This window comes from Protomyctophum parallelum (genome assembly GCF_964188405.1).
Source record: "Protomyctophum parallelum genome assembly, chromosome: 5".
Classification (NCBI taxonomy): domain Eukaryota; kingdom Metazoa; phylum Chordata; class Actinopteri; order Myctophiformes; family Myctophidae; genus Protomyctophum; species Protomyctophum parallelum.
Genome location: NC_139702.1, coordinates 14244174 through 14267847, shown reverse-complemented (window position 1 = coordinate 14267847; position 23674 = coordinate 14244174). Strand labels below are relative to the sequence as shown.

The 23674-nt window shown below is 43.7% G+C and overlaps 1 protein-coding gene across 1 annotated transcript; it reads left to right on the top strand.

The window, feature by feature from the left end:
• The first annotated feature begins 1898 nt into the window (after nucleotides 1-1898).
• On the top strand, nucleotides 1899-23379 carry LOC310858201 (uncharacterized protein). The gene is made up of 10 exons (XM_083764306.1): nucleotides 1899-2588; nucleotides 2947-3112; nucleotides 4382-4497; nucleotides 6003-6111; nucleotides 6510-7734; nucleotides 13030-13221; nucleotides 13615-13877; nucleotides 16920-17062; nucleotides 18287-18398; nucleotides 21685-23379. The coding sequence occupies exons 1-10, from the start codon at nucleotides 2451-2453 to the stop codon at nucleotides 23031-23033; spliced, it is 3813 nt and encodes a 1270-aa protein (XP_083620432.1). The 5' UTR covers nucleotides 1899-2450; the 3' UTR covers nucleotides 23034-23379.
• Nucleotides 23380-23674: the final 295 nt, after the last annotated feature.

Below are 23674 nucleotides of genomic sequence, written 5' to 3'. Positions count from 1 at the left end.
GGGGGATTAACGGGCTTCACAAGAATGTCCATTTACGCGACCCGTAGCTTGGGTTTGTCTTCCAGGCTGTGTTGCCATGTCCGCTTATTATAAGTGAGTGTGCGTGTGTGTGTGTGTGTGTGTGTGTGTGTGTGTGTGTGTGTGTGTGTGTGTGTGTGTGTGTGTGTGTGTGTGTGTGTGTGTGTGTGTTATGAATATGATGCTATGGTGCTAATATGAATTGAAAATGGTGGGCCCTATTGTAAACAAGTGTAATGCTTATTATATACAGTTTTTGTATTGAGTTTTCGGATCAAATAGTAAACTCAGCAAGGCAGATGGCTTCTTGGTTAGAGTGGGTGACAATATTATCACACGAAAAGATCAAATTACCTACCTAGGTTCCATCCTGGAGGCCAATCTTTCCGGTGATAAAATGGCCACCAACGTAATCAAAAAAGTCAATCAAAGAACAAGATTCCTTTACAGGATCTCCTCACTGGTCAGCAAAAACACCTTGAAGACCTTAACAGGAGCCCTCGTACAAGGTTTCTTTGACTATGCATCCACCTCTTGGTACCACAGCACCTCAAAGGCCCTCAAAACAAGGCTCCAGACCTCTCAAAACAAACTGGTCAGGCTCCTACTTGGCCTCACCCCCCGAACCCACCTCACCCCTGCCCACTTTGACAGGCTGGGATGGCTTAGGGTCGACGACAGAGTACAGCATCTTGCAATGAGTCTGGTCCACAAGATTCGATACACCACCAAGATACCCATGTACCTGTCTAAATACTTCCTTAATGTAAACGAAGTCCACACCCACAACACCAGAGGGAGTGCAACAAACCATGTTCAACCCAGATTCGGCACAAACAAGGGACTAAATTCTTTTCGCTCCTATGCCACCAAAATGTGGAACGCCCTACCAACAGTCATTAAGACATGTGAATCCCTTGACTCCTTCAAAACCGCTCTCAAAGGGCACCTACGGATGGCTGCAATTCGAAACTGGCCTCTGTAAAATCTGAATCCCCCCCACCCCATTTTCCCTCACTGTATATTGTATCTTTTCCCTTTTTTGCTTCCCATATGATGAATTCCTGTTCTGTTCTTTACCTACAGAGAAATGTCTATTTGTATGTCTCTAAATGTTTGTATGTCTTTAAGGGCACGTTCGGAAATACCACACCGGAGCGAACTCATCTATCAGTTTGCATTGCACAGTGCGCCTAGTGCGCTATTTCCGAACGCGCCCTAAATGTTTTGATGAATTGAACAATGTGGACCCTGTTGTAAACAAGTGTAATGCTTAATTGGGTCGTCCACTCACAGTTGACAGTCTTTGTATTGAGTTTGTGCTTAAAATGTACTGTAAATTCTACAAACTGTTAATAAAGATTTCAATCAATCAATCAAGTTGTGCTTGAAATGTACTGTAATTCTGCAAACTGTCAATAAATACTCAATATGCCAGGCATAGGCCCTACAAGATTTGTGTTGTTAAAAATGTTAATTGATTTTTTTTTATCCTGTTTCCTCAATTCCTCAAGATTTCCTTCCTTCTTTAAAAAATAAATAAATCTCGTGTCATAGACCTGTGGTTGCTTATTCCTCTCGCAAAACCTGGCAACACTTCTCCCAGGAAGTGTTACTAAATGCGCTCTGCCTCTACCAAGGGAGAAAAAAAACAAACAACTGTCTATTTATTTATGCTATATGCCTGCTTTTACTTTCTCAGCGACCGGTGAATATATGTCTAACTATATTCTCTATACGATGGCTGTGATTTCGAGTCGAATTCTATTATAAAACTTTATTGTCTCTCTCTAGCTAACCTTTACTAGCGTCTTAGCCTGGGCTGGGGGGTGGTGGTGGGGGGGGGGTAGGGGGGGGCTGTCGAAAGTAATTATCTGATCCGTCTGTGTATTGGCGACACAAACAGACTATCTGCATACAATACATCAGTATCTTTTGTATTGGGTGCTTTTGCACATTAATGTATATCCATCAGAAAGTATAGACAGCGCAAACATGCAGTGTTAATTTGGTTGACTAAGACTAAAAGACTATGGTTGTTGATATTTAGTCGTCTAAGACTAGACTAAGACCAAACAGTAAACACTTTCAGAAGACTGAATAGGACTAATACTAAATGGTGTGCTAGTCAATATACTAAGACTATATCTATTCTGTCAAAATTAAGATTTTGATATTTAGTCGACTAGAGACTAAGACTGAACAATTTCAGAAGACTGCATGAATAGGACTAAGACTAAATGGTGTGCTATTCAATAGACTAAGACTATATATTTTCTGTCAAAATTAAGATTTTGATATTTAGTCGACTAGAGACTAAGACTGATCAATTTCAGAAGACTGCCTGAATAGGACCTAAGACTAAATGGTGTGCTATTCAGACTAAAGACTAAATCAAAATATCCTGGGATAAAATTAACACTGGCGCAGACATGATGTCCGAAGCCGTGGTAACGTTTCAATCGCAGCTCTCCGGCGTGATGGAGACTGTGTTCAAGGCTGCCATGTACGAGATCACACGCCTGGTGGAAGACAGCTTTCTGGAGGAGGTGACGCGGAGCAGAGAGCAGGTATACCTGTCTAAATACTTAACCTTAACCCATTTAGACCTGGGAACGATTCTAAAAAAATGTCTTCTACATCATGACAGTTTTCTGAAAAAAAGTTACCTCATGTTTCTGTGTCGGTGGTTCTCAATATTTCATGTCAAGGACCCCGAAAATGTAATTGGCCACCGACCCCCACCTGAAAATATGTTGTTCCAGGGACCTCCCCAGAATCAAAGATTTTAGTTAAAACGTTCACTCTGAAATATATATTCAATGATTTGTGCCACTTTTGAACGATTTTTCAAAAATAGCAGACCTTCAAGCTATAAATGTATTTAATTGACCAAATGTTCAATCAATCGATCGATCAATCAATCAGGTGGAGACCCTGAAGAGGAGGCTGAAGTCGTCAGAGAGTCGGCGCAAGGAGAGAGTCCGAGACGGAGAGCGAGCAGCGGGTACGAGATGTGTGGACTGTGGAAGAGTGGGGCTGTCGACTGGTGGGGAAGAAGGAGGAGAAATACCAGGCATGCAGACACAGACGGGTGAGTTTGGATGAACCCATTCTCTCTCAAATGTACTTGACTCTTTGTCTTGTCTCTCTCTCTACACACACTAATCAAAAGGGACCCCCCCACAACACACACGCGCACACAGCACACACACACACACACACACACAAAAATCTTCATTTGAAAAAGTAATATTTATTTCCAGGGAAACAAACATGGCCACCTAAGGGTACTGGTTGATTGATTAATATATATATATTTTTTTAAAGCACAGGGAAGTACAGTTCAATACACGGTCTGCTAAGAGGATTTATAAGCCAAGAAAGCCGATTGGCTTGTTTCCATTGGGGTCCTAAATACTTATACATATAATTACATTAAATAATTAAAAAACGTATATAATACATACATACATCGTACAGTACGATGCTGCAAAAACATCACACAACTTGATTCTAAGTAACGGTTGGTATGTTTATGCAAGCCTGGTCCATGTACACATCAAAAATGCAGCCTACTTCTAGAGTCATTGTGGGACATCCTTGTGACTGGTGTCAACCACCGCCACGTGAAAGGCAGGAGGATAATGAAGACGTCCGGTTTCGTTCATCTTAGTTTAACCCATTTTGGTGTTTTAAGCGTTACGTTATACTTTAGCTATTGAAAAATAGCAGACCTACAAGCTCATAGCTACGAGCTTGTAGGTCTGGGGCAGCGGTGGCCAAACGGTTTGCGGAGCGGTCTTGATATCGGAAGGTCGCTAGTTCGTATCCCCGGACTGGCACGTTAAAATTACCACCGCTGAAGTGCCCTTGAGCAAGTCATTGAACCTCTACCATGAAATGTTCTATGAGCAGGGCCTGGCTGTAAACAAGTTCTTGAGCTTAGTCCAGTTACCCTGGGTAAATATAGTAACTTTGCTTTGCTTTGCTATTTTTGTAAAGTCGTGAAAATGTGGTGCAAATCTTTGAAATTAATATTCTTTCAGAGCAAACGTTTTTAACTCAAATCCTTGCTTCTGGGGGCGTCCCTGGAACAACATATTTTCAGATGGGGGTCGGCGGCCAATTACATATATTTTTTGGGGTCCTTGACATGAAATATGGAGCACCACTGATACAGAAACATAGGTATTTCAGAAAACTGTCAGGAGTTAGAAGACATTTTTTAAATTTCGACGTCGGGCCTACATGGGTTAAATTGTGCTCTTCTGTTTAATTCAGCCTTGATGTGTCAATGGTGTTTATTATTCTATAAGTAACTAAATCCAACGGCACCATTCTTACTGTTTCCCCAATGCAGACGGCGTCGGGGACCATAAACTGAAACAGGAGGGAGTTGTCAAGGAGATTCACAGCTGTCGGGGGATTGCTAGAGCCATGGAAGAACTAGGACCGGACACCAACAGTTCTGTGAAGGTATCTCAGGGGGAGGAATATCAGATGATCGTTCATTTCTTAGGGCCGCTTCATACTCCTATTTTAGAGCCGGAAAAAAATACACTACAATGTGACGGCATTCAGAGAACCGTCCTAAAGTCGGTGCTTCGGCGACACTGAAATGTTCTGACGAGCCGAAATCCTTTCGGCACTACAGCGGTATTTCCTCACTCAATCAGCCCAGCTTCGAGTTCAATTTGTCGGCCGTGATGCCAAGAAAACACTGGTAGTTTGGAAGAGACACAAGCCGACTTCCAAATGCTCAGAGCGGCAGTAGCTGCATCTCACTGGCCGAGCGATCTGGCTGCAGTGTTCTCTCCTTCTCTTCTCTCCTCTTACGCTCGTTCTCAACAAATACTGTCTAAAATATGAATTGACTTTTACAATAGAGCCAAGTAAAGTCGAGTCGGGGACCCCTCCCGGAAACGACGGTTTTTCGGCACTGAATAGGAGTATGAATCGTCCTTTTGTCAGTCGTATATGCGGGAGAAATGTATTTGTTTCCACCAGATGTGTCGTTCAGACTAAATACTCTATCATATCATTATGCATCAGATAAATGTACAGCATAATGTTTGTTGAGGAGGGGCTACTAAGTCCTGCAGCTGCTGCAGTTGTGCGTGTTGGCTCACTTGACCCACTCTGTTACACCAGTGGGTCTCAAAGTATCACTGAGTGGGTTCCAAATGGACCCATACGTACGTACTGTACGGGTCCATTTAGTTCCATTTGTACACTCTCAGAGTTATGGGGTTCCCTGAAATTAAAACAGTTTGAGAACCACGTCACTGCACACTAAATGGAACAGAGCCTTAGTACGGAAGCGGCCCGAAAGTAGGCCTGGTGTTTTAAGCATTATGTTGTGCTTTAGCTGTTGAAAAATAGCAGATCTACAAGCTATGAGCTTGTAGGTCTGCTATTTTTGAAAAATCGTGAAAATGTGGCGCAAATGAATGGCGAAAATAGGAAGAGTTATTCCGCGTTCATATAGCCTAGCCCGGTGACGTTATCTTTGTATGACTGCATGTTTACATTCTCTGTTTGTTTTTGTCTGTCAGTCCCCAGGCGTAGGGAATGATTCTCTGTCTGTTCTGTCTGTCAGTCCCCAGGCGTAGGGAATGAGAAGCTGTTTACATTCTCTGTCTGTTCTGTCTGTCAGTCCCCAGGCATAGGGAATGATTCTCTGTCTGTTCTGTCCGTCAGTCTCCAGGCGTAGGGAATGAGAAGCTGTTTACATTCTCTGTCTGTTCTGTCTGTCAGTCCCCAGGCGTAGGGAATGAGAAGCTGTTTACATTCTCTGTCTGTTCTGTCCGTCAGTCTCCAGGCGTAGGGAATGAGAAGCTGAACATTCTCTGTCTGTTCTGTCCGTCAGTCTCCAGGCGTAGGGAATGAGAAGCTGTTTACATTCTCTGTCTGTTCTGTCCGTCAGTCTCCAGGCGTAGGGAATGAAAAGCTGAACATTCTCTGTCTGTTCTGTCTGTCAGTCTCCAGGCGTAGGAAACGAGAAGCTCAACAGACTGCTGAAGGAGGAGGTGCTCAACATCACGTCAGACAGCACTGAGCTTCCCGGGAAATGGCACGTTAATTTGGATGGTCAGTTTCACCAGGCCTTCTGCTAAATACACACGATACAACATACTTATTGCTCTTCACGGGTCCAAATAAAATGGTCCCGGAATCCGAAATCACAGATTAGGTCCACTCGGGTATTTTCCCTGGTATTTGCCCCGGTGAAGAGCTCTAATACTTTTATTTTCCATTATTCATAACAAAGAAATGTTTTTGTACTGACAACTGTATACAACAGAAACCACTCACTAATGGATACGTGATGATGCCCATTCTAAATTGAGTGGACGGCTTGAGAGGAATTCCTGAGTACCTGACCACAGATTGCATTGTGTGAATGAATGATTTATTACAGTGTGATCGTGTGCTACAGCGTCCACATTTGTAACCGGAAAAATGTATTTCTCTCTCTCTTATGCCAGGAGAAGAGGAGTCAAATCTCTCCGGGCCTAGCACAGGCCTCAACGACCGCGAGATCCAACAGTGCCAAGACGAATGGGACACTGGCCTCGACCAGAGGCCGGATCCAGGTCTAGAGGGCGACGCGACAGACCCGTCCGAACCGCTCTACCGGGGCCGATGTGGCATGGAAGACCTGGGGGGCTTCGGCAAGACCGGCTATGGCGGCGGTCACATGTTTGACATGAGCAGCCTGGAGGGGTTACAAGAGTCGCCGCCACGCCTGGCCGAGGAGCTGAGTTACATGGGCCACTACGAGGGGGATCTGGGGGCGTCCGATGGGTCCGTGCATCGACCTCATCATCAGCCCGCTCCCAACCGCAGTAGAAGGGGTGCATTGGGCTCACCGGTGGACCCGCCCTCCAGGCCCAACATAGACGTGGATAGAGAGTTCAGTTGTATGTTGATCAACGAGCAAGGGTACCTCCAGGACCCGAGCGTCTTGTACCCCGAACACATGTCGGGGGGCGGCGAAACAGTCAACAGGGCGACAAGCGTGCGTGGGCAAGGCGGTCTCATCGGAGACCATTCTCTGCAAAACACGGACGTATATAACCCTTCGGAAACGTACAGTCTTACTCTAAACCTGGACGAAAGGTTACAACAACAGCATCAGACGACGGGCGGAGGAGCAAAGGCCGGCAGGAGGCACAACTGTACCCAGTGCTCCGCGTCCTTCTCCGACGCCGCGTCGCTCAAAGCCCACAAACAGACGCACAAAGCCGGGGGGGCGGGGCCGCCGTTCTCCTGCAACCAGTGCGGGAAGACGTTCACCCAGGCCTGCAACCTCAAGGTCCACCAGAGGATCCACTCCGGGCAGGGCCTCCACCTCTGCAGCCACTGCGGGAAGGGCTTCCCCTCCTTCTCCGAGCTGAAGACGCACAAGTGCAGCCAGACGGGCGACAAGCCGTACTGCTGCGGCGTGTGCGGCAACAAGTTCAGCCGCCTGTGGAACCTGAAGCTCCACCGGCGCATCCACACGCAGGAGAAACCCCACCAGTGCACCATGTGCGACAAGAGCTTCACGAGGGCCGACATACTGAAGGTTCACCAGCGCACCCACACGGGGGAGAGACCGTACTGCTGCACCATCTGCGGCCTCAGCTTCAAGCGTCTGGATCATTTGAAGTCGCATCAGCGCAAGCACAGGCCCGTCTGTAAACCTGAAGCGGGTTGGGGGGAAATCGGGCTCAATTAAAAAAAATTGAGGTCACTATAATAGGGATGCACGTCGTACGATGTTGAAATCATGACCGATCTCCGATGATTTTGCAGGGTCATATCGGCCAATACGATATATATTACATTATTATGTTATATTTATATTGAATGCATTGCTGAATTTGTTTTACTTTTATTTAGCTGGTGAAAGTCTTAGAGTATATATGAATAGATACGGCACCGGGAGGAAACCCTGAGGCCAAATGGACATAGTGGCCGAATTTGTCATTGCAGCTCGAGCCAGCACTGGGCCGTTGACTATCATTGCGCACGTTCATGTTATCGGGGCCCATGACGCGTCAACGCTATGTTTCATATGTGACCGCGCGCAATGATAGTCAGCGGCACAGCGCGTTCAAGATTTGCCCCAATCCATCCCAGAATGCACTCTGTTCCTACTCCGGAAGGAGGAGTGAAATCGCCTCATGCGCTTTTGAGCAACTTAATGCAAGTGGATGGGAGGAGAAATCCGGTGCCGTCTCTATTCATATATACTCTTAAGGTGAAAGTAGACTTGTAAAGGCCTATTCATAGTCTGGATTTTCGGTGGTGAGGTGACCACCGCTCCGGTGGTGAGCTGACCATCGGAGCTGAAATAACGTTGAGCGGTGGTGAGTAAAAACAGAGAAGGGCTGGAGCGGTGGCGGTGGTTTGCTCTTCACCGCGGCTCGTGACGTCATGTTGTAGTTCGGTGGTCACCTAACCACCGAAAATCCAGACTATGTATGAGCCTTAAGCCCCCCCTCCCCACTAACAGCTGATATGCTCTTTATGAGACACAGACAGGCAGACTGGCAGCTCTGCGAGTACAAAGCCATTGGCGGTCAGTCACATTATTGTTGCGTCATCAATATTGGTGAAATTAATCTGGATTACTTTGAGATCGGTTCGATTTCCGATGTCATTTTTATTGCAGATTTCTTTTTTTTTTACGCTGCCGATTTATATTGTGCGTCTAGTTTACTATGTTATGGGTCATTGCTGTTTTTTTTAGAAGTTACAATTATGGTTCTGAACAAGCTTACGTTTGGTTAGCTTTGTTTTCAATGAATATGCTGTTGCCTTCGGTATGAAATATGTATAATACAAATTAACCTATTGACGTAGGGTATTTTTTGTATTTGCGTTTAGGGCATGTGTTTGTACAAAAAAAAAACACTACGGTAGTTACATTTGTTACCGAAAATAAAGGTACTTTGAGTGACGTTATCAGCAGTGTAATTATCCCAGTTTTTAAATAAAACAAGTGAGTTTGATTACTCCTATTGTGTGTTTTATTCATGGGGACATCACGTCAGCATTGGGTTTTTTATTTATTGTCATTGGCAAGGTTTAACTACGTTAACCTTGGTGTCCCTAGCTCAGGTTATAGGTAAACATTTTCAAAAAATAATTGACCTACAGTATGTGGCTAATTTACATGTATGCCAGTGTTGTGCAGAAAAATAGATATATGATATATGATATGATATAGTACTTTATTGGCAGTTCACACTGAAATGTGTCTTGCGACCCAGCAGCCAAGTATGCAGAACACATAAAGACATACTGTATACACACATTTGACACAGCACAAAGAACAAGACAATTGACATACATAAAGAGCACATGAAGACAAGAGCAATGTCCACCGCCTAGATTACCCCATGGCTACTACAACTCCTGATTAAGCCTCAAAGTCGACTGGTGGACAAAGGACCTCTTTAGTCTGACCTTATTGTATGCTGGTACACCATATCTCCTTCCTGAAGGTAGCAACCTATATTCTCCATACAACATAGGCTATGCTTAGTATTAGAGGTGATATTCCTTGCTAACCTTAGGATGCTGTTATCATACGTGGTAACGTGGATGTATCACGTTTCTGAAGATCTATAGGCCTACCTGTAAGCGCAACACATCACAATGCATGTCACACTGACCTTGTAGATCTGCATTTTTGTCATATGATGGCGTCAAGATTAATTGATTAACATAACTTGCAAGGGGCCACATGTTTAAGACCAAAGTTGCAGCTTCTGTCCTTGGAATACCAGAACGTGGCTCACTGGTGCATCAGGGTTAAACCCATTCAGGACGGGAACACCTTTTGGTGTTTTAAGCATTGTATACTTTAGCTATTGAAAAATATTGCTATTTTTTAAAAATCATGGAAATGTTGCGCAAATTTGGAATATATATTCTTTCAGAGCGAACGTTTTTAACTAAAATTTGCTTCTGGAAGGATCACTGGAACAACATATTTTCAGATGGGGTTCGGCGGGGAATTACATAATGCTTTTGGGGGATCCTTGACATGAAAATGTTTGAGAATGGCTGACATAGAAACATGAGGTTTTTCAGAAAACTGTCAGGATTTAGAAGGCATTTGTAGAATCGTCCTCAGGTCTAAGTAATAGGGAACTATTACAGTCTATCGACAGTAAAACTCAACAGATGTGTGAGTGCAAACTTACAGTATATCAGTCATCACTTTAAATACCCAGTTTAGTAGCAGTCAGTCAGTCAAATGAAATCGAGATTACACATCAACTATCTTCTGTTAGAAGACTTTGGCTCCATCTTGCGCCACCCCTTATCCCTAAACTTATTTGCCATTTTTTACTATTTTGAAAACATTTTAAAATAGTTCACCTAGCCAATCTACATCTACACGTTGTGAGCTTGTAGATCGGCTATTTGAACTATTTCAAATGGGGGTTTTTTTAATAGTAAAAAAATGGCAAAATAAGTTTAGGGATAAGGGGCAAGGGGTGGATATAGCCCATAGTATTTGCTAGTGTAGTAACACAGCTCTTTCTCAGACCTCATCAGAAGCATGAGGATGATTCTGGAAATCCTATTAAATGCCTGTTTTTCATCATATATAGCAACGGTAGAATGTTCTTTATGGCAGTGAATGCTGGACTAGTCTGAAGCCAACCCATAGGTCGTGACTCGTGACCCATACAAATTGTGACCCATACAAATGGGTCCCGACCATAGGGGGGGTCCCGATCCATTGTTTGGGAAACAGTGGTCAAGCCTCGCGGACCCACGTCTGACCCGCGAAGGCCACCGTAGTGCGTAGACGACGGTGACGTCACGATGGAAACAAACTAACTAATCCAGCAGGGAGCTAGCTTAGCTCGTGCGGCTCGGGTCAATGTGACATAAATTATAACACATTTAGTGGATAAAACATTATATAGTCGTGAGTAACACAAACGCAATAATACTGCAAACATCACGTTTGTTTTCTCAGCTCGTAGGAGTTCTGTCTTCCTTCATAGAGGGTGGAGTAGTGGAGCTATAGGTAAGCTAACGTTAGCTTGCTAATGCTAAGGATGGCCATAGCATTGATTGATTGATTAATTTATTACTTTATTGGCAGAAATGTAAACAGTACAGTCAAACACTTAGTCCAAAAGGATAAGTCCTTGCTGTCTTGTTTCCACTCAGGTGAATTCTGATGAATTGAAATGGAAGGACCGTGATGTAAACAAGTCATGTTTTCGTCCTCAAAGTAGTAGTTTTTGATTTTTCTTTTGTGCTTTCGTTTGAATTGTACCCATTCTACATACTGTGAAATAAAACAATGAAATCAATCAATCAGTCCTGGGTATTCAATTCATAGTCATGACAGGACAAATAACAACAAAATTCAAATCATCATAAAAAGTAATACATACAAATACAAAATTACACCTGTGTGAACTGAGGGGCGCTCTTATCATCGTACATCATCATGATGTAACATGTCTATTTGCTCAGACACATTATGTAAATTCTCCATTCATTGTCAATGGCATTTAATGTTTGTGTTTAGGACATACATCTACACTATAGCTGAATATAGGAGGGGCTAGTGCCCTAGATATGCACATGTTGGGGGGGGGTTATAAAGAATATATATTTAAAGATTTGTGCCGCATTTTCATGATTTTTCAAAAATAGCAGACCTACAAGCTCGTAGCGCGCCACTCGGTGGCGCGCTATGAGCTTGTAGATCTGCTATTTTTCAATAGCTAAAGCATAACATAATGCTTAGTTAAAACACCAAAAATTTCAAACTGCAAAAGCTTTGTTTCATAATAAAAATCCACCGTAGACATGCTATGAGCTACTTTATTGTCAAGACATTCCGTGCCGGGATATTTTTTGATATATATATAAGTGTTGGAGTTTGGAAGCACTCGTTTTTAATAACGGGTTGTGCTGCTGCCTCCTGCATTATGTGCAAATTCTAAACAGGTGGTACGCAGGGCCTTTCAGTGACTTACGATGAGCGCTTCCAAATTCCAACACCTAGAAATCACCTAAGATTCACCGTCTCAGAATTTCTTGACAGAAAGTGGCTCATAACATGTCTACGGCGGATGTTTATCCCATTCTGAACAGGAACCCATTTTGGTGTCAGCATCATGTTGTGCTTTAGCTATTTAAAAATAGCAGATCTACAAGCTCATATCGCACCACCGAGTGGCGCGATACGAGCTTGTAGGTCTGCTATTTTTGAAAAAAATCGAAGAACGACTGACATTTTTAGAATCTGATCTCAGGTCAGAATGGGTTAATCAGTCCAGTGTGTGTCCAGCGGAAACCTCGTATTAATCTGATCTCAGGTCAGAATGGGTTATGAAACAAAACGCTTTGCACTTTGAAAGAGGATCATTCACAGTGATGTAAATAGGATTTCAATGTAATGAGTCCCAGGATGCAGGGATGGTCTTTTAGACGAGTCACAGGGACATTTTATGAGTCCCACTTCAACGACGTTAGGAGCCATTTTTACAAATTGCAGCATTTAACTCCCATTTAATTTCATATGGTTATAATGTGGTAAACTATTCATGTAGAAAACAGAAGAAGAAATTATTATTATAACTTTAAACTAAAGCTAGCAAAATAAACTAGAATATAAAAAACAGTACGGTAGTACAGTAGTGCATCCCGTGGATACAGAGGTTGTTGTTTTATTGCGTCCCTTAACTATAAACTGCATTTTGGGATGCAAAATGCACCCTATTTTAATCTCTGCATTCATGCTTTCCCTACTACGCTGCAATGTCGGTGAGTTTAACGTCGTTTATTAAATGAGTCTTCTTTCTTTTCTTTTAAAGCCTTCAGTACCATCCATGTTCTGTGAGCCTGGAGGCGTTGGACCGCACACTGTTGCAATGACGTGCAAGAAGCCACATAACCCGACGAGCTTGCTGCAGTTCCGAAGGCTTGTATCTGCGATATAAACGACGACAGGGACTGGAATTGAACACGTCCTAGTCCTACACGTACACCTCGATTTAAACGTTGTTTTGAAGGACTTTATTTATTCCCAAAGACATTAACGAGCAGAAACTGCACACATCCCATTCCCGTCATGTCCGACGTGGACACCCTCATCGTCATTTTCCAGGCCCAGCTCTCGGACGTCATGGAGACGCTCGTGAAGACGGCCATGAGTGAGCTCAACAGGTCGGTCGGGTGGTGGGGAAATAAGTACTCAAAGGTTTTACTTAGGCAAAAGTATCAATACTGCAATTATTTTCTTCAGTGAGAGTACAAAACTATTGGTATCAAAATGTACTTAAAAGTACCAAAAGTAGAACGTTCTCATTATGCAGAATGTCCCATTTTCAAATGTATAAAACGTCTTTGGAAAATGGCAGATCTACAAGCTCACAATGCGTCGCATCGCAATCTACAAGCTCATAGTAGGTCTGCTATTTTTTGAAAGATCGAAGAACGACTGACATAGAAACATAGCTTCTTCAGAAAACTGTCAGGATGTAGAAGACATTTATACAATCTGATCTCAGGTCAGAATGGGCTAAAGGAAATGTTCCCTTCCACCACTGTCTGCCCCAGGTTGGTGGAGGACGGCTTCGTGGAGGAGGTGAGGCGACGGACGCGGGACGTGGAGTCGCTCCGGGGGCAGCTGCAGTGGGCAGAGAAGAAGCTGTGTGACGCTGCCGCTGCTGCTGCTGGAGCAGAGGAGACCACGGGGTCGCCCGGGACCCCCGTGAGGTGCGTTGACTGTGGCAAGGCGCTGTGCCGCGACGATGGGACCGGTGAGGAAGAGGAGGAGGAGGAGGAGGAGGAGGAGAGCGCTGCGGATTTATTACAGTTTGGTAAGAATGAATGAATGAAGGCAAAGGGCCGATTCATACTCCTATTTTAGAGCCGAATAAAAGTCGGTTCGGCGCTGTAGAGCCTACAATGTGACGTCATTTGAGGTTCGGGGGGGTGGGGGTACCGTCCTAAAGTCGGCTCTTCGGTGCTACGAGCCGAAATCATTTCGGCACTACAGCGCAGAAACAGCGGTAAAATACGAGTATGAATCGGCCCAAAGAGACCGGTCGGCCTAATTAAAAGGACCTCATCAACCTCACTTTGTACTGTTAACCCATTATGTACGGGAACCTCTTTTTGGTGTTTTAAGTGTTGTGTTCTGCTTTAGCTATTGAAAAATAGCAGATCTGCAAGCTCATAGCGCGGCACCGAGTGCCGTGCTATGAGCTTGTAGATCTGCTATTTTTGTAGATCTGCTATTTTGCTATTTCTTTTTAACGTGTTGCAAATCTTTGAATATATATATATATACATTCTTTCAGAGCGAGCGTCCTTCACTTAATTTTTATTGAAGAAAAAAAACTGATACAACAAAACAAACATTACGAGAAAAAAAGGCACAAAAAGAAGACAAGAAAACAAAAGACAAGGCTGCATTTTTCACATTACAAAATACATTCATTGAAATCCACTTGAATTATCGATTAGGCTGAGAGAGAAGAGATCCCACTTTTCCCACTTTTTATAGAACTTATCCTCTTGTAGTCTACGTATGAATGTTAGTTTTTCCATGACATACAGTTCCTCAGTAGCCTAATGTCCATCCATTGTTCTTTTCGTTGGTGGGTCCTGTTGGCACCAGTGTCGTGTGATCGCTTTCTTACTTGTTGCTAAGAGGATCCTGATTAAATATTTATCATGTATTAGAAACTCTTCAGGGATGTTTCCCAGCAATAAAAAGGAACAATTCAGAGGTATCTTAAAACACAGAATGGTCTCCAAGGTGGAGTGGATATCCTGCCAGTATTTCTGAATACTAATAAGTCCAGAATATATGAGCGTGGCCCGCCCCCCTTGTGGCCACACTGTCTCCAGCATGGCTGTTCTGTTTTTTTAATTGTCTTGACTTAATTTTGGGTGTAATAAAGAATCTCATTAGGTTCTTCCAACATAATTCTCTCCACATTCTTGAGTTGGTGGACGTAATTTGTGTTTTGCACATATTTACCCATTCCTCTGAACTAAGTGATGGTAATCTCCAACTCTTTTCCCCCAATTAGTTTTAATCAGACCAGTGTGTGTCCAGTGGAAACCTCGTATGAATCTGATCTCAGGTCAGAATGGGTTAATGTATTCTGTGGAGTTGGCTCTAGCTGAAACCGAGGCATTGTGTATACTAGTAGACACTACTCTTTGGGACTCATGCTTATATAGAGCGAGCGTTTTTTTAATTCAAATCTTTGCTTCTGGAACAACATATTTTCAGATGGGGGGTCGGCGGCCAATTACATATATTTTTTTGGGGTCCTTGACATGAAAATGTTTGAGAACGACTGACATAGAAACATACAATATCGGATGATTCTAGAGTTGCAATACCCTCCATTGACAGCCGATTGCTTATGTTAAATGGCGTTAAACTCTCCAACATGGCAGCTGTAAGGAAAACTTGAATTTCTATCTGCAAAGCGTTTGATAAAAAAATCCACCGTAGATATGTTATTATGAGCTACTTTCTGTCAAGAAATTCTGTGCCATGATAAATCTTTCGAAGTGTTGGAGTTTGGAAGCGCTCGTTGAAAGTCACTGAACGGCCCTGCATATAGTGCATATGGTACACCTGTTTTGAATGTGCACGTAATGCAGGATGCAGCAGCAGCAGCATACGTACTTCACTTCAGGTTATTTTTAGCATTCATGGACCAAAAAAAATGTCAGTGTAATATGTAATATAACAGTGAAATTCAGAACAAGGCACAATCCAAAAACAAAGGTCCATCCATGCAGGTGGTATACGAGTCATCAAGTCCACCTGGCATAATGAAGTGTCCAGGAAGCCGAAATGGCGTACAGGGAGAAGCATGAAGCTTATTGAGAGGACCCCTAGCCCTGGCTCAGTTTTCATGAATAAATTAAACCGTAATCACTGTGTCTACAGGCAGCACACTTCAAGAACAAACAAATTAACAACATGGTGTGTTGCATGCATTCATACAGCATAGCCTATGTGATGTGACCCTCACTCTCACACAACTCTCTCTCTCTCTCTCTCTCGCATTGTGTAGTCCCGGGGTCTTTGGAGATTTTAATTGTTTGAGGCTGTCCCTTGTAAAATGTAAAATGTCAGTAACATTTTACAAGGGGGTATACCCAAGTGATTGTATGCGCAATGTCAGAACAATAATGTTCTGACTTGAGTTTTCATTGCACAAGACAAACCCATAGTTAATTCAATGTGGTAGCTCCTCTATGTGGATTGTGGAGGTTATGAATGATCTTTCTGTAAGTAAAGCACAATTGTTATAGCCTCACGTAGCCTAATACCACTGTGCCTGGGGCAATTTGCATAGGCAGATTAATGCTGGCTACGCGAGGCTACAATAATTGTTAGGCCTGCGTGCTAACGTCCATCCGTTAAACGTGCTTTATATCTAAGAGTTTATAAATAGATGATGGACAGATGGCTAGAGATGGCCATCATGTGATGCCATTCATTATTATATTTTACGCAAATTGGGGGGCGTGGCGTTCCAAGCATTGCAGTGCGGTACAGTATCTGTATTTGGCCGCAGACCCCCATCTGAAAATAGGTAGTTCCAGGGACCCCACTCAGAAGCAAAGATTTGAGTTAGAAACGTTCACTCTGAAGAATTCAAAGATTTGCGCCACATTCTCACGATTTTCCAAAAATGGCAGATCTACAAGCAGATCGTAGCGCACCACTCGGTGGCGCGCTACGATCTGCTTGTAGATCTGCTTGTAGATCTGCTATTTTTCAATAGCTAAAGCATAACAAAAGGGGTTCCCGTCCAGAATGGCTTAAATACATGTGGATTCTGTAGATTTAATCATGTTACTTTTGTAATTTCCTGCCTATATAGGTGTTTTGATGGGGTGCGACATGAAACAAGAGGATGACGCCATGGAGCTGTGCACAAGGCTCCATGGACAGGAGGTCATGGCGGAGTTGACGCAAGACGCTGACGTGCCTGTGCTCGTTCTGAGCCCCGCGAGGGAATCAGTGGTTGGTCACACATTTTAAATAATTTATCAAAAATATATGATCAAAAATAGTCTGAAAAGTGAAAACCCACCTCTTCAGACTCAATCTTAGCCCACAGCACTTTCCGTAGCACTTGCCCTAGCCTCGATTGGCCTTACAGGCGTATGCAAAGGCTCGACTTTTGTAATTTTGATTATTATAGAATTAGCATTTTGTAGACATAGCACTAGCACATACATAGCACTCTATAGTGTATACACATAGTTTCATTATATAGATTCCACTGTTAGACGGATGTTAGGTTCTTAGCTTGCTTCTGATTCTTGATGACTGTTTCTATGTATTTGATGTATTCCCAGGTGCTCTTGCTTACTGTAAATCGCTCTGGATTAACCCATTCTGAACGGGCACCCATTTTGGTGTTAGCATCATGTCGTGCTTTAGCTATTGAAAAATAGCAGATCTACAAGCTCATATCGCGCCACCGAGTAGCGCGATACGAGCTTGTAGGTCTGCTATTTTTGAAAATTCGAAGAACGACTGACATAGAAACATAGCTTTATCAGAAAACTGTCAGGATGTAGAAGACGTTTATAGAATCTGATCTCAGGTCAGAATGGGTTAAGAGCGTCTGCTAAATGTAGAAATGCTCCGATAATCGGCCACCCTATCTGTGATCGGGTGGTATAAATGTCAATCAGATATATAGTATTATATAATATCATTTTGCGTCTTTGTGACAGGCCTAAACGTTCTCCCCTTCCTCCCCACACACAGGAACAGTTTTGACGTGGGTTTTGACATATAATAATTTTGGAAATATTCAAATTTGCCTCTTACGCACAAGATCCGTATATCTTGTGCCGATATCAGCCGATCATGAGAAAAAACTATCGGTAATCGGGATCGTTCCCAAAAAACCTGACCGGAGCATCCCTAGCTAAATGCCTAAATTGTAAAAAGAAATTGGTAGAGAAAAGGCATTGTGCACACCTACAAGGACAGGTGCGTAGGAGCCGGCAACCAAATGCGAATCATGAGAAGAAAAGGGTCCCACACACTGTCTTCACTGCATCAGGTATCTCTGATAAAGCTCGTTTAGACCGAAACGTTGTCATCTGAATAAAACTGCTGCTCTATAAGTGAAGAGAGTGTGTGGGACCCTTTTATTCTCAAAAATAAATTAGTAAAAAATAACTCGCAACATTCACAAATGTCATGATTTTTGTACTCTATGCTGTACAGACGATGGAACAAGACGATGGGAGGCCAGTGGTGGACGTGAAGAAGGAGGAGGAACCCAATGAGCCGTCCTGTTCCGCTGAGCACGCCGGAGACTGGGCTGTTAGCCACGATGGTCAGTAACACTAGCATCACATACAGTACAGTACAGTGGTCTACCACTAGCATACAAAATAATAACTTGCTTTGATACTATTGGGTATTGAGCAATTGCTGAACAAGCTTCAATAGTTAATATCTTCAGCATCAGTGATCAGTATTATGAATCATCATACTTTTATTGCCACATCATGTCCCAAAAGCAGAACTCTGGGAGGGCAGAGCTCATGTGTTGACATAATGTGAACCTGAGGCTTTGTCCATTTATCACTAGAGGACACTAGTTGCAGGGGACGGCCGGGCGGACAGTTTGTCCAAATAGTTAGTGTTGGATTCCATGCACGAGGGACTCGAGCGTTGCATGAATCCAACCAGGAGGCAATGTGCCAAGATGGCTCAAGACAAAGTGATGCAGTCCTCCAGAAGCTTTGCTGACCTGACGGATGACTCCAGATGAGGGGGAGATTGTGGGCTGTGGGTATGAGTATTTAACTCACTTTTTACACAGATTAAAACAAGGACCTCGACCGCCACAATACACTAGTGTATAGGGGTGGGTTCAATTAATCAATATGTCAAATAGTCATATTGTTTTACTTGCTGATAATCGTATCGTACCATTGTTACGGCAGGAAATCCTGTGTGAGACACGGCTTTGAATCAGTTTTCTGTCTGACAGTTAACGATATATGTGATTAAATCTTTTGCATTTATCCATCAAAACATTAATATTCTTTCCTTGCTTTTTGTTTAAATGTTATCCACTAAGTTTTTCAAATGGTTTTGGAAACATTAAAAGTTCGGGCAATATATTTGTCAAAACATCGGCAATCGGTGGTTCAAGGTTCAATGTTTCTTTATTTATCACACCAATATATGTCAGATATATAGAGGGATGACATTTTGTTTCCCTCTCATCCACGGTGCAATAAAAACAAAACAAATAAAACAACAAATAACAGTAGTGCAACAGATTAAAAGGCAAAGTGCAATGGTAAAAAAAAACCTAGTCTAGATCAGGACTCTGTATCGTGTAGTATCGAACGTGTGGTTGTCGCCAATTCCCAGCCCTAAAGGTCTTTATTTGGAATCAACGTACAATATAATCGATATATCGATATATATGTCGTATCGTGGCCTCATAACTTATCGTGAGGTTGCAGGCAATACCCGCCACTACAATACACTTGCAGGGCTCGGAAAGTTCACTGATGGAAATGGTGCCAAATTGACTTCAGACAGAATGGACCGCTACTGCTGTGTGAAGAGAAGAGCTACGGGAGGGAATACTTGGAGCAAAATAATGGGGGCAGAAATGGTGAATATGTCCACTTTAGAGGAACGGAGTTTATTATAAAGCCATTGTGGACGATTTCACGAAGGTGACATGCACTTTGCAGCAACTCCAAATCCCCCTCATGGGAAGTGATGGATGACCTTGAAGAAAAATGGGCCATGCCCCTTCACAGAAAGATGCACCTTGTAGAATCTGTCCACACTTTGAGGAACGTTACTGGCATATGTTTGGACATAGACATATAAACGTAGACGCTCTGGAGCGTATGTGCTCAAGGGAGGGCAAAACTTTCCCCAGATTCCTTGCGAAGCACCGCGGAAGCATGAGCGTTGCACCACAGAGCGCATGTTGGGGTCTGATAAGTCCCGGAAAAGATGCGCTGTGATTGGCCAGTAATCACTTGAGTGGCAGTGTGACGTATAGCGTGCCTTCCACTCTTCCGGTGTACTTCCTCTCCCAGTCTAACTTATTCCGCCCCTCCTTCAACACACATCGCTCCAACGACATTTTTTGTGTTTGGAGAGCAAACAAAATGCACGCCAGAAGTTCTCCAAACGATTTCCGACTCATGGAGGAGGAAGATGGACAAGTCCACGAAGAGGCTGCAGCCATCTTGATTATGATGATGGCTTTCTTCATCTTCAGGCTGATGTGAGTGGTTTCATGTATTAGATAAAAACTTACAACTGGCATAGGCATACAGTGTACTGTAAGTTCACCATGATAATGACAGTCCAGACACGTTGCATGTTTGCACAAAAAAAAGATGACAGTGAATACAGTAAATGCTTTTTGTTTTATGCACGGTCGATGAGAGTACTGGCATTTCAGCTTGTTGTCATTCAATACACTGGCTTTCTTGGTCCAATTTTGAGTGCCATCCCGTGAAGTGTATAGTTACTGTAAATGTATGATTAACAACTACAATCCTAATCCATTTTTGTGTTTTGTGATGGCCGGGCTGTTAACATGATGTGACCATGTGTTTCATTGAAATATGACACCTTTGGCTATATTGTATAAATAATAAATAAACTGTTAAAATAGACTGTTTTCCTGTTAATGGCTTTATTTTTAAATGTTTTTGTCTTACATTTTCTCCCTAGGTATTAAAGCCCTACTGTGTAATATCAGTGAGTGTAGTGGTCTTTTTGGCTCATCCTGTTGTTTAGTGTCCGGGTAGCTCAGTTTGGTAGAACCTTTGGATCACAAGGTTCTGTGTTCAAATCCCAGGCTCTGCCAACGATGAGTAGCACGGCTTGGGAAAGTCGTGCGGTAAGTACTGGGAGCTGATGGTTAGAATTTTGGTTAGAATTTTGCTGATTAAGACTATTTTAAAATGCAAAAGAATTTAAATAACTACGGTTATATTGAGTGTTATATTAGCCATCTCAAGCAAGTTTACAGTCTACAAATTAATTTGACTTCTGTAGTGACGGTATGGTCCTTTTTAATAAACTATAGTAGACCGGCAATAACATTCAAATTTCAATAGTGGTAATGTTAATTATACAGCAAAACTATACATTTCAGTAAACAATCACAATAATAAAATACTACCTTACTATTCATCTAATTAGTCCTAAAAAAAAGCTCATTGTAAGACTGTAGAACATTTACTGTAACTCCCTTCAAATTGAGTTAAAAGGAAATAAAAAGTTCTTCAGTATCATTTTCAAAGTCAAGGCATCGGTATTGCCTTGATTATTATTACAAAACATACACGTACATTTTGGCCATAGCCGATCTACAAGCATTGTGAGCTTGTAGATCGGCTATTTTCAAAAGACTTTTATACATTTGAAATGGGACATTCTGTACAATGACCACTTTTACTTTTTGTACATTTTGATGCCGATACTTTTAATCAAGTACATTTTTGAATTCCGGACTTTTTTTTTACTTGCAACAGAGCATTTCTACATTGCAGTATTGATACTTTTACTTGTGAGTACTTTTTTTTCTTTCGTTAATATGGAGCACGATCTTTTCGTTGATTCTACAGATGGAGTTGGATCGCTGGAGTCCCACGGCATGAGCAGCGAGGCCCACGGCATGAGCGAGGCCCACGGCATGAGCGAGGCCCACGGCATGAGCGAGTGGACCGACGCACAACACCGACCGGAACAGACGCAGCGGAGCAGCATCAGCGAGGACGAGGAGCTGTTGAGAACCATCATTAGACAGGAGGACCCGCACACACACCCCGTTATGCACACGCGCACAGGGGAGGACCGCGACGAAGCACGCACTCTGTACGCGTGCATGGTCACGGAGCCCTCGGACATCATCTCTCCCTTCGACATGGACTCCACGCGAGTCACGTCTTTGACTCCGAGTCCGACCGGCCTGCCCTCCCTGAACCACAGCGCTCACGTAATGCGTACTAGTACTAACTGTGAAACGGCCGTGGCCAGAGCCGTCGCCCCTAAACAGACGCCCGTGTTATCGGTCCGAGTGGGTAGAGATCACATCATTTCATCCTCGGATCCTCCTAGGGCGAGACAACAGTTTGCCGACGGGGTGGGAACTGTGGTGATCAAGGAGGAGATTATGGTGAATTCCGACGAAGGTGAGGAGGAGGAGGAGATGATGATGATGATGAGGCCAGGACTGTCGCTGGCGCCTCCTTCTTCGTTTGCGGTAAACCAGTACGCGGGCGGAGGAGCCGACGTTCACAAGCAGGGCAACGTTTCCCACAAACCCCCCACGGTGAAGGACGGAACCAAACTGCATTCCAAAGTGGGTTCGAGTACGATGCTGAAAGCCACCGCGCCACACCACCACCACCACCACCAAACCGTGAGAAAGCCCACTACTCACTCGCTGGCCTCCAACAGCATGAGAAGGCCTTCCGACGCCAACCTGAACCTCCATCACAGAACTCCCACGGCGTCCAAAGGGGCTCCTCCTCCTCCTCCGCTCCTGTCCTTCCAGAGAGCCCAGAACGAGCCCAACAAGCGCTCCCTGGGTCTCACGCGGGCGTCCAGCATACCGTGGGTCAGCATCAAGACCCACCACCAGCAGTCCGCGCTGAACTCCCAGAACCTCCTCCTCGGTGGCGGCACCACGCACTCCTCGGGCTCCTCTCACTCGCATCACCTGCTGCGCTGCGGCCAGTGCGGCAAGTGCTTCCCGCACCCCAGCAACCTCAAGGCCCACGTGCAGACGCACACCGGGGAGAGGCCCTTCTGCTGCTCGCTGTGCGGCCGCAGCTTCACCAAGCTGAGTAACCTCAAGGCCCACCGGCGCGTTCACACCGGGGAGAGACCCTACTGCTGCCTGGCCTGCGGGAAGCGCTTCACGCAGAAGTGTAACCTGAAGCGACACCAAAGGATCCACATAGACGTATAGCGATGATCTATTCGATTAGGTCTGATTCAGAACATTGACTTTTTTGGACGTGGGCACATGAATTATAGATTAGGAACCGATAATGTTCCCCTTTGTGTTTATAGAGTGGTTGGTGTGGTGTTGCATCACAGATTGCTTCCGATATCCCCTGTGTGACAGCGTGATTATTCTGATGACTCTATATGACGGAACGACGTGTATTATGTGTTTACAGAATGCTGTGTAACCCATCGAGTGTTTGTGGTGTTTCAGAACACAGGGGCCGCTTTTTCCACCGGTTGGTTCCCAATGGGAACCGGTTCAGTTATTTTCCACCGGTTGGTTCCCAATGGGAACCGGTTCAGTTCTTTTTAGTTCTTAGGTCTCCATTTTCGTCAGCACTAAACCCCTTATCCCTAAACTTCTTTGCCTTTTTCTTTTTACTATTTTGAAAAACATTTTTGAATAGTTCAACTAGCCAATCTACATTGACACGTTGTGAGCTTGTAGACTGGCCATTTTAACTATTCAATAATGTTTAGCAAAATAGTAAAAAAGCCAAAGAAGTTTAGGGATAAGGGGTTTAGTGCTGACGAAAATGGAGCCAGAGCTCCAGAATTGTAACGTTACTTATGAATTGAGTGGGCAAAACTATACCTATA

Bases quoted from the DNA above. Each gene is read 5' to 3' on its own strand.
- LOC310858201 (XM_083764306.1), top strand. From the start codon at position 2,451: ATGATGTCCGAAGCCGTGGTAACGTTTCAATCGCAGCTCTCCGGCGTG. The intron at 2,589-2,946 runs GTATACCTGTCT...TCAATCAATCAG, and splicing joins TGACGCGGAGCAGAGAGCAG to GTGGAGACCCTGAAGAGGAG. The intron at 13,222-13,614 runs GTCGGTCGGGTG...TGTCTGCCCCAG, and splicing joins GCCATGAGTGAGCTCAACAG to GTTGGTGGAGGACGGCTTCG.